Source organism: Melitaea cinxia, chromosome 2 (assembly GCF_905220565.1).
Source record: "Melitaea cinxia chromosome 2, ilMelCinx1.1, whole genome shotgun sequence".
NCBI classification, from domain to species: Eukaryota; Metazoa; Arthropoda; class Insecta; order Lepidoptera; family Nymphalidae; genus Melitaea; species Melitaea cinxia.
In genome coordinates this window covers 16,041,502-16,053,685 of record NC_059395.1, presented here as the reverse complement: position 1 = coordinate 16,053,685, position 12,184 = coordinate 16,041,502, and the positions used below count along the sequence as shown (strand labels likewise).

Here is a 12,184-nt window from a genome sequence, read left to right as displayed (position 1 = left end):
AAAACAGTCACTATTACGCACTGATCGAACACTTAAATGTAACTTTTGAACACTGTGAACACAAAACTTAACAGTCACTAAAGAAGTTTCATTAAATTCAACGTAGATTTTCAAAGAACATTCTAAATCGGAGCGTCTCAATTCGTGCATTTCGCGATGAACGAGCAATGTTGCCAATATACAATTAACAGAAAATACCTCCCGCCTTCTGAAAACCTAGGTATTCTCCGAGGTATTCTCCGTCCTCCGAATCCTCCGATGTTGGTAGCATTACGTCATCGAAATATTTTAGTCAAAGTTGGCTGCAAATTATTGGATACTCGTTTTATTTCTCGCTTTATTTAACATTGCTTTAATGCTTTCAAAACGTTTTTCTTTTGACTTTAGTTAAAGTGTAACTTAAATGGTAAATTTTGTAGTATCGTTTAGTACTTTCTCATGAATATATATTATAAATAATTTGTTAAAGATCAATATGAATTCCAAATATTTTAATTTTACATTTACCTATGGACTATTTTTAATAATCTTAATTGAATGTAGAGATCCTAGATTCCTACTAGCCTCCTACATCATAATTTATATTATGTATTTTTTTCAACACTCAATTTATTTAATTATTGAAATAATATTTTTTAAAAGTAATTTAGTATTTTTAATGTGGCGACAACGTTTGCTTGACCCCTTTGACATACACAAGGTCAAATTTCTCTCAAATTGATAGAAAATTGTCGCCCTGTAAACCGCTTCTTCAATATCTCTGTTATTATAATACTTAAAAACTAACAAAATTTTAAAAAATGGCATTAAACAAACTTAGTATTGATGCCCTTAATTTGGGTGGTAAGCGAGTATTGATGAGGTATGTAATTAATAAATAATAAAATTTACAAGTACTATAATTAAATCTATCAAAACACAAATTTTATTTTTTGTCAGAGTGGACTTCAACGTACCTTTAAAAGATGGTGCTATCACCAATAATCAGCGCATCGTAGCTGCTTTAGACTCTGTAAAATATGCCTTAGAAAAAGGTGCAAAATCTGTAGTTCTTATGTCACATCTCGGACGACCTGACGGTCAAGCGAACTTGAAATACACACTGAAACCCGTTGCTGAAGAGCTTAAAAAGCTCTTAAACAGGTAAATATATCATTATCATTTCAAGGTCATTAGTGTGACCCAGTACATATTAAATAGCAGAAGAAAAACAATATTATTATTTTTTTCTTAATCATTTTAATAATAAATCTTATATGTAAGAGATTTCTAAAAATTTTCGTCATAACTTTTAATGAATTAGACATTGCAAAGAAGTTGATTTATCATTCTTATTTTTTTAAATGATAATTTAATAATATAATACATTCATATCACTGTTTATTGTAGAGATATTACATTCCTTCCTGACTGTGTGGGAGTTGAAGTAGAAGCTGCCTGTGCAGATCCCCCAGCAGGCTCAGTGATACTTCTTGAGAACCTTCGTTTCCATATTGAGGAAGAAGGAAAGGGCGTTGATGCAAGTGGTGCCAAAGTAAAGGCTGACCCTGAAAAAGTAAAGGCATTTAGAGCTGGTCTGAGAAAACTTGGTGATATCTACATTAATGATGCCTTTGGTAAGTAAATAGTGATATTTGTAAAATTTCTCCGATAGCAATAATGATGAAGGATTTTGTTTATATGTAAGAAGTATATCTAAAAAAATCAGAAACAGTTTTCTTTTACATTATTATTTAATTTTTCTTGTATACCAATAATATTATTACTAGAGTAAAAATAATAAAAGTCACAATCATTAATAATTAGTACATAAATGTGAAGACTATAAACAAACCAATCATGAACCGTACATTGAATAGTAAAAACTTTTGCAGTATAGCAAAAAACATGTATGATATACGTAGGCAATAAAAACTGAACCTAATAAAAAAAAAATCAAGAAAATTAAAAAAAAATTAATTTTAGTATGATTTTATAGTGTGGGAAAATTTAGTACCTTTTAATGTTACTTAGACATATTATGGTAAAGATTAGTGATTTCCCTTCAGGCACTGCACATAGAGCTCACAGTTCCATGATGGGTGAAGGCTTCGATCAGAGGGCTAGTGGATTTTTACTCAAAAAAGAACTTCAATATTTTGCTAAAGCTCTCCATGAGCCAGAAAGGTAAAATAATTTAAGTACGCCTTCTTTTTTAACATCCGATAATGACATTAGTCTACTGTCTTAACTCCAATCGTAATAGTAGATTTTTTTTTAAATAAATTTGAACCAGGGAATGATTTTTTTGATCAATTACTATTAAATAGTAAAAGTAAAAACTTTACCACAACTTTTAACTACATTAAACTTTTTATTAATTTTATTCGCTTTAAACACAGCTCATAAAATATGTCAAAATACTTACACTTTTATTCTGTTGCAGACCTTTCCTTGCTATTCTTGGTGGTGCTAAAGTGGCTGATAAAATCCTCCTTATTGAAAACTTGTTGGACAAAGTCAATGAAATGATCATTGGAGGTGGAATGTCATTCACTTTCCTTAAAGAAACCAAGGATATGCCTGTAAGTATTCATTTTGTATTAAAATTTATGAAAAATTGTATAGTTCTAAGATTTTGTACAGTATATGCACACTCTTGGTGATGACGGAATTATAGTTTTATTATCAGGGCTGTTAAGATATAATAAAAATTTAATTATTATTTGCCAGGTCACTAATGCAATAAATGTAAAAGATTTTTGTCAGAATCATATTAAATATTACCTTATAAATATATTTTATAAAACCTGACGCAATATAATCAACACTATGTATGTATAATATATACATCTTTATTTCATAAATCTATACTCTTGTTGTAAACAACCATGAACCAAAGATTCACTTTTAACATGAGATTAAAATATATAAATATTTTTTTAGTTAGATAATTATTTGCTAAACGGAACCTTATGTAACAAGCATTAAACAAGTATTGATTACTTTATTGAGATATTGACAAATAAATATATTTATTTCAGATTGGAAATTCATTGTATGATGCGGAGGGAGCTAAAATTGTATCTAAGTTGTTAGAGAAGGCAGCTAAAAATAATGTAAAAGTCCACTTGCCTGTTGACTTTGTCATTGGCGACAAATTTGATGAAAATGCTCAGGTAATAAAAACTTTTACTTAATACTTCTTCTTATAATAAATCAAACATATAATTATTGGAATAAATACATAATGCTACTTGCTAACTATATTGTTTATTTTAAGTGTATAAAAGAGACAAAAGTCAATATATACAAGTTCTAACACACAATGTATACAATACTAATTGTCTTTCTATTTCTGTTAACCATTCTGAGTAAATATCTTATTACTAAATGAAAATCATCAATTCCTGCTTAAGAAGTAAATTAGAGCACAATTTCTCCTAATCGTTCACTGCGAGTTGTGGTTATTTCAAATTTTCTGGCAAGACATAAATATGTTATACTAGCTGCCCGGACAGACTTCGTTCTGACAAAAGTTAATAGTAAAAATTAAATAAATGTAACGTTTTTACTAATGTCCATGCAATTTTTGTTTGTAATTTTTTTTTTTCTTTTAGTATTAAAACCTTCCATATGCCTTAAGAAACATACAAAAAAATAAATTAGCCAAATTAGTCAAGCCATTCACAAGTTATGCGCTTGGCAACATTCATTTTTATGTATATAGAAGATATTTTGACCATAAAAAACATGTTATTAGTTTTTTAATCTATTTAATCAATGTCTTATTCAATTGATTTGTTTTTAATTTCACTTTTACTCAGGTTGGAACAGCAGATATTGAATCTGGAATTCCTGATGGTTGGATGGGTCTGGATGTAGGACCTAAAACTCGGGCGTTATTCGCTGAACCCATTGCCAGGGCGAAAGTTATCGTTTGGAATGGGTAAGGTTGTCATTGTAAACAAACTATCTAATATTAAATTTGGTAAATCACCTCATGATACCCTTGCGTGAGCACGACTATAATTTAAAATGCAAAACATTCTACAAGAAAAAGAATTCGCTTCCATATGCGGTTCTTTAGTTGTGTGACAATTGCTATAGACGTTTTTTTTTAGGTTGCCAGAATAGCTCGCATATGTAAAAATATAAATAGTGTAATAGGCTAACTGTGGTTTAATTAATTACCCCTTTGCTTGAATAAACCTTGAATGTAAATTAAAAAAATAAAATAAGTAGTTACACTTATAAAGAGAGACTTTTTGAATAATATAAAATGTATTTTTAATTCACTGTTTCATAATTTGTTTCCTTCATCCTTACCAGTCCTCCTGGCGTTTTCGAGTTTGAAAAATTCTCTGGCGGCACCAAGGCACTCATGGACGGTGTAGTCAAGGCAACTGCTAATGGAACCATCACTATCATTGGTAAGTCTATATGTATGTTTATTTCTATTATCTAAATGGTTCCATTGATAGAACAAGTAGATCTTAACTATCAAGACATTTTCGTCATATGGCAACATTGGCATAAAAATTAATCTCTTGGTTATTGGGAAAGGGTATTAGTTAATAAAAACTGTATGAATTAATAAAAATTCTAGATTATGTACACCAAAGTCTGCCATTTCAATGATGTGTTTTTTTATGTTTTTCTTTATTTTTCTGCAAGAGTAAAGTTTAAAAGTAGATATTAAAAAAATTGTAAATCAACTTAGTACCATTAACTAAAAGGTAACTCATGGTTTAAACGAAAGTCGAATGAAAATATGAATTACTTATACCATTCACGTCATAGCCAAAACATGTGTGGCAAGTTAAATTTTTTCTAATACATTATGTTACCACAGGCGGTGGTGATACAGCGACCTGCTGTGCCAAGTGGGGCACAGAGGACAAAGTATCGCACGTGTCCACTGGGGGTGGTGCCTCTCTGGAATTACTTGAAGGTAAATTTATTTATTTATTTATTTAATGAGAAAAATTCCACAGTTACATTTATATATAAAAAAAAAGACTGCTTTAGACCACATGACTGTAAGTAAAAGTAAAACCTCTCTAGCTCCATCTATATGTATCTACATAGTAATAATTCAAATTTTGACAGTTTTTACAGCGATATACGAAACTTTATCTTCTCTCTCTTTCCATCTTCACTAATTTATACCTCCCTCTCAACTTCCGTTCGCTTCGCCCGATCACGCTTTTCGTACGCTCTCGTCACGCAAAGAAGTATTTACTTTAAAAATGATATAAAAAGAAGAAACTTATTTTGGACTGAACATGATTCTCATTATTCATTATTAATATATAAACTTAAATAAAACTCGTGTTAAATTAAATTTACTAGTTACTAGTTACTTTAGCCCGAATTTCAACCAGCTTCCTACAGATTGCGGCAAAAGTCACATTGTGTATATAGTTGTACCACGTAATACGATTACATGCATTCCTTTTATTGCAAAAAGTATATTGAGATGTTTCGTAAATTTTTCAAGGTTTTTGATTTGTTAGTTCAGAAATTACAGGCGTCATATATTTCAGTATAAGGTCCAAAATGACTTGAAACCCAAAATCTATAGAACCTTTGAACGTAAGCTACATCTTTAGCTGGTACATTCTTACAGGGGTTATAGTAGTGATGGCAACGGCAAAGAAAAATCTTGACTGCTCGACTGCAGATAATTAAATAATTTAAAAAAATCTTATTTGAACATTAATCTAATACATACTCAATATCTGTCAAGACTAATATTGCAGCAGAATAAAAATAAAGTTCTTGACATATGTATTAGTTGCCTGCAGAATTTAGTAGTTTTCTGTTTTTTGTATCTTGTTAAAGTAACAATAATTTTTACGCTTATTATTATAAATAATATTTATATCATATTGATCAGATAGAAAAGGCTTAAAATGTAATAGTTATGAGCTAAATGTTCTTGATTGTTATCTCACAATTGGATTAAATAAATAATAAATGCTTCAAATTTAACGGCTGCCCAGTAAAATATAAATTCTGCCTCGGACCAAGAATATCATCTTTATGGTCTATACAAACGTTCGTCATGTACGGAATCAAATCGAAAACCGCTAGCGTATCTGCCGATTACTGAAACCATTGCAGCAGCGTTTCGTCATATTACACGGATTAGCTGAGGCTTGTTTTGACGTAATTACAACAACAGATTTTTTTCATCAAATATACGGTACACTTACTCAGATTGCGTATTATAAATAAAAATATACATATTTTGTGTGACAAAGCTTTTTCAAATTTTCTCGATAATGGTTGCGATTAAAAAATTATAATAATTCGTTTTGAGTAGAAAACGTGTTTAAAAAAATATATTTTTTTATAATGAAAAAATAGTCTACTTAACCGTTCGAAACTAAATGTATTAGTCAGAAGAACGTGGAAGGAAGCCGTATTCGCATCCCAGCTTTCTCCCAATTTTTGTTAACAATAAGCTGTTATTTTATTAAGCTGACTATGACTATGACTGAGCTACTTCAGGTAGCAGAAAATTAATACCAAATAATTTAGTACTTGAAATCTGAATAGTTCTATCTCTAATCAACCTTCGTTTAAGATACACGTGTTTCATTCGTTGACCTATCTCGACTCTTATCGACCGGATATTTAATTGGAGTATAGATTGAAATAAATTAATTTATTCGACAACACGTTTTGTTATAATTATTTTAACTAGCGGCGCCCAGCGGTTAAAATTCGACCATAATTAAAAATTTAAATTACAAAAAATAATGAAAATAAAGAAACTTTTTTTAGAATTTCAATTTGACTACAGATATTGACTATCAACAAAATAGTACGTGTGTGTGTCAAATACAATCATGGTAGTGTGTGTAATTTTTTTTTATTTTATTGATTTAATATATTTTGCATTATGCACTCCTTATCTTATAAACTATAAGTGTACGAAATTTCATACTCCTCCACGCAATTTTCGTAAAAAGGGGTACAAAGTTTTTGTTTCACAATTCACAAACAATAAACAGTTACGTACGAATAATTTTCATCAGAACTTAATTATTATCATATGCTAAGAATACTAGATGTTATGGTTTTCTTCTAAAATATATTTGGTGTTTCCTTCTTAAAAAACGATAAGGGCCGTGATATGAAAAAAATATAGGGAGAGAAATCGTCTGAAATATTTTACGCTGACGTTGAGTGTGCTGAAAGTGTTTTACAGCGCAGCGCTTTTGCATCACACCACAGCGATAACCATCCTCGAGCATTATTTAAAGGCGTCCAAACATAAACGCAACACTACGGTCGCAAGAGCTGTGCTCAGGATGTTAAAAATCGAGGCAGGGTCAATGGAGGTCAGGGTGGAATGTGGATGGCTTTTTTAATTTGTATGTGTATCAGTGTATATGTCGATGTAATAAAAAAAACAAACGTGGAAAACCGTATACGCTGACGTCTTTGCCTTAGATATATTCGAAATAAAAAAAAATGGAAAAATGATATCGCTGGCCCCGGGCAATAAAGCGGTATACGCCGGTTACACCCTTTTTAATGTTATTTAATTTTTGGCTTCTCTGAGTATCAATCTATCACTCTTATTTTTTTCAGTTTTTTTTATTAATATTTCGTTAGAATAAATGACAATAACCGTTTTATTGCATGGATAAATAACTCTTACGACTAAGCTATGTATTATTGCATTACTCTAAGAAAAATAACACAAAAAACCGGTGAACATCTTTACAGTAATTGTTAATGATCTTGCAATTAAAATAGTATCATCTATGAATTGTATTATAATTTTTTTTTAATTATTTCATTAAAAAATTATACGATTTGTTTTTAAAAAATTATTTTTAAAAGCTTAAATTGGTAAAAAAAATAGCTTTCATTTGACATATTGAACGTCTGTTTTGGATCACTGTACACTGCACTATAAACAAATTAGCTTCTTTTATTTCTCCTGTAAAATTTGATTTTTGATATTACCGCTTTATTGCCCGGGGACAGCGATATATATAAACAGTAACAGAAAAACCCAACAGTAGTTTTGCTAGGCAGTCTAAGAACTGCTGGCCTGAAGTGCCATTGTAATAAAAAACCGCCCGCGGATAAGCAAAAAAAAATGCTATATGTTTAAAAAAGACACGGCCAATTACGAACCTATGGATGTTGTAACATTACATAGTATAAAACAAAGTCGCTTCCCGCTGTCTGTATGCTTAGAACTTTAAAACTACGCAACGGATTGTGATGCGGTTTTCTTAAGTAAATAGAGTGATTCCAGAGGAAGGCTTATATTTACAATATACGCATAATAATGGTAGTGGAACACTGATAGTTTTTGCAACCGTGCGCAGCCGAGGCAGCTCGCTAGTGTAAGATATAGGTATAATAGTATACCAGCATATACTGTACCAAGACGAATAGAATGCGTTTATGTTTTGGTCTCATTCATTTAATAAACATATAACGATATTTTTTTTTCATTTTGTTAACGAGTAAATTAGTGGCGTATCGGAGCCGACACACTCTTTTTTATTTAAATGTTACTTGTGTAACTAGGTTTACAAATACTCAGAAAACGGTTTTAGGATATATTTTACTCAGTAGTACGCAGTAAGTGGCGTAGTCATAATAAAATTTAGGAACCTTTTAGTGAAGCGTAGATGCGTAGAAGCGTAGCGTAGATACTATATACGTCTCAAATGTTGTTAGTTTTTTAACCGACTTCCAAAAAAGATGGAGGTTCTCAATTCGACTGTATTTTTTTTTTTTATGTATGTTACATCAGAACTTTTGACCGTGTGGACCGATTTCGACAAATTTTTAAATCGAAAGGTGGTGTGTGTCAATTGGTCCCATTTAAATTTATTTGAGATCTAACAACTACTTTTCGAGTTATATCTAATAATGCGTTTTTACTTGACGCTTTTTTCGTCGACTTACGTTGTATTTTATACCGCATAACTTTCTACTGGATGTACCGATTTTGATAATTCTTTTTTTTGTTAGAAAGGAGATATCCCTAGTTTTGTACCATGATAAGGAAACCAGGATTTGATTATGGAATCCTAGAGAAATCGAGGGAAACTCTCAAAATCCGCATAACTTTTTACTGAATGTACCGATTTTGATAATTTTTAATTTAATCAAAAGCTGATGTTTATCATGTGGTCACATTTAAATTTTATTAAGATCTGACAACTACTTCTTGAGTAATCTTTGATAACGCGTAGGCACTTGACTATTTTTTCGTCGATCTACGTTGTATTACTCGTCGATGTAATTGAAGTCGGTTTTTTTTCGTTTGCGAGCAAACACAATTATTACTAAGTAAAATGAATGTCGTATACGTATTATGTCATTTCTCTCGCAGATTATTTAATTTTTATTTTTACAAAATGTTCATATTACGTTATGTATAACATATGCTCTATATACCTGCTGTCACTTATTGCCTACATTAGATGAAACAGCCGTGGAATACCTTAGTCTTTGCTATAATAGTTCTCATTCTTTTGAGTCTTTAAAGACGTTTATTTTCATTCAATAATATACACTTAGCGCTTTCTTATTAACTTTTTGTTTAATGAAAATTCTTTATTATAAATACATTTGCGAAAATATCTAAAATAAAACGTAGTATAATACAATGCATTTGCATAGCAAAATTCTAATATTGTAATTTTTAAGTGATATGGGTTTTAATAAAATAATGATTATTTACATTGATCGTCAACAATTAAGTTTGTTATAACTAAAAAAAACGATTCAATAACAAGCAACGGGCACTAACAAGTAAGGAACGCGTAAGCAGAAAACTCCGCAATGGGCCGATGGCTATGATCGTAAATTAAGTGACGCTTGAACGATGCAGTAATTTGATTGCAGCCTTAGGCCCACATGTACAGAACACGATGACGCTCTATAAAAAAAGATTAATTATTTTATTTTATTTTTTCATTATATTGGTATATATTTTTAATTTTACTCCACTGACGCATTTCAGAGATTATTCTTGGTTTATATAGTTTTATTTATTTTAGTAGTCGCCCTGTGGTCGAAATTCGACCATTATTAATCTATACATATCTATACAAATAAATAAAATTGGAGTGTCTCTTTGTAATATTAAAATAACCGCTTTTTACTTAATTCATATGGATTTAGACAAGGTACATATACCAAAATAATATTTTTTACAATTTTCGTCTGTCTATCTGTCTGTCTGAAACGGCTGGACCGATTTTGATAGGACATTCACTGGCAGATACCAGATGTAGCAAGGAGTACCTTAGGCTACTTTTATTTTATAAATTTATTTATTTATTTTATGACTCGGCGAACTGAACAATAATTATTTTGTTAAATTCCACGTGGACGAGGTAGCGGGCACAGCTATTTTAAATTATATGTTTGTACATTATTATTAAGGTTTTGTTGTCAAAGACATCTAGAATAATAAACAAAGTAGTATATATGCGTGTGTGTGACAAATACATGGAAGTGTGTGTAATGTTTTTTTTTATTTTTATTAATTGTATTTTTATGCATGATGAAAAAAAATATTAGTCTCCTGCACTCCTCTATATAAACTATTAAGTGTGTAAAATTTCATACTCAATTAATCCACGTAATTTTCATAAAAATGATTACAAAGTTTTTGCTTCACGTATGAATATATAGATTACTTACATTTTTTTTTAATAATTATATAGATATAAATTAGGACATTGGTTTTAAAAATATCCTTTATTTTTCTGACGCAAATTAACTATGACACTAAATCTTAATACATTATTTTAATATGTTTAATAATTATTATTTTCGTATTTAAGTAAATAAATATTATGTTTTATAAAAAATATGAAATAATATACAGAATAAGCTACAATTAATTTTAAACATTGTATAGTTTGTTTAATAATATTTTGTTTTTCAGGAAAAGTTCTCCCGGGCGTAGCAGCTTTAACCGATGCCTAGGAAAACACCACAAAGTGACTAGAAATTAGCGCAAATACAATAATAATACTTCTTTTGTGTGCAATAGTATTACAAAAAAAAATCCTTAAAAAAGTTAAATTTTGGTTTACACTTATTTATAAATGTATCCTTAATTGTATTATTTAGTCAACTGTAACTACTTTCATAATAATTAATTGTAATAATTTTGCTATTAGTATTTTTACGAATGTTCGTAAGTAATAATACGAAACGATGCATCTTCTATCATTTCAAAAACAAAAAGGTTTTATACTAGAAATGAGGATATATTTATATATCGAATATTATTCAATGTGATACCAATTACCAAGTCAAAAATTTGTAAGAATATGATTATTTTAATTTTTGATAATTTAATCTATACCTAATAGATTGAAAACCAATCATGTGAAGAGTGTATTTAATGAGTGTTAAGAATAAATGTTGTTTTATCTATTGGTGGTATTTTTATTTTTTATATACCTGTAGCTGTTGTTCTGTGATGTTATGCTAATATGATATAATTAGTGATGAATAATGATGGACAGGGAAGTTATCCTAACTCACAGTAGAGCAGCACGGTGGATTAAACACCCTTCACCTATATGGAGAAAAAAGCATTGGCCAAGCCGTGGGACGTTACAGCGTATTTAGTCAAAACAATCATATTTCACGGGGAAAGAGGCCTATGCCCAGCTGTGGGATAATAAAGGCTGAAGCGCGCGCGCACATTATATTGCTATCGTTTTTTAAATTTGAAGCATTTTTGAAATTAGTTGCATTTTTTTACTAAATAATAGACAATGATAGGTATATTTTTTTAAGTATTTAATTTAATAACTTTTACATTGTATATAATACTACAAAATTTAAACTTAAATCACGCAAACTCTATTTTTATTATAATTGATCGCTTCACCCCGCCGCTGCAGTTATTGAACCTTGACTCACTAATGAACACCTCCAATGTCCCTTTGCGCCCTACCTGTTACCTACATTCGTATTGGATAACATGGTGTTTATCGATCTGACCTTCGCGCAAGCGTCCCTGTAAATCTGGGTAATTTGCCGAATTCGAAAACCATCTCTTTCTATACAGTTCTTATTTAACTTACTATTATTAAGTATATATAGTACTTTTTTTTTTAGTAAATCAAGCGAAGAAATTCATTAATACTAGCCTCATTAGCAAACAAAGCATGTGCATCGCACGGCCCGA

The 12,184-nt window shown here is 30.1% G+C and overlaps 1 protein-coding gene across 1 annotated transcript; it reads left to right on the top strand.

Annotated features, from left to right (window-relative positions):
• Nucleotides 1-701: 701 nt before the first annotated feature.
• Nucleotides 702-11,037, top strand: LOC123665800 (phosphoglycerate kinase). Its single transcript, XM_045600048.1, has 10 exons — nucleotides 702-862; nucleotides 940-1,143; nucleotides 1,390-1,616; nucleotides 2,049-2,166; nucleotides 2,426-2,564; nucleotides 3,024-3,158; nucleotides 3,807-3,928; nucleotides 4,312-4,412; nucleotides 4,835-4,933; nucleotides 10,925-11,037. Exons 1-10 carry the CDS (start codon nucleotides 801-803, stop codon nucleotides 10,963-10,965), a joined length of 1,248 nt encoding a protein of 415 aa, XP_045456004.1. The 5' UTR covers nucleotides 702-800; the 3' UTR covers nucleotides 10,966-11,037.
• The last annotated feature ends 1,147 nt before the right edge of the window (nucleotides 11,038-12,184 follow it).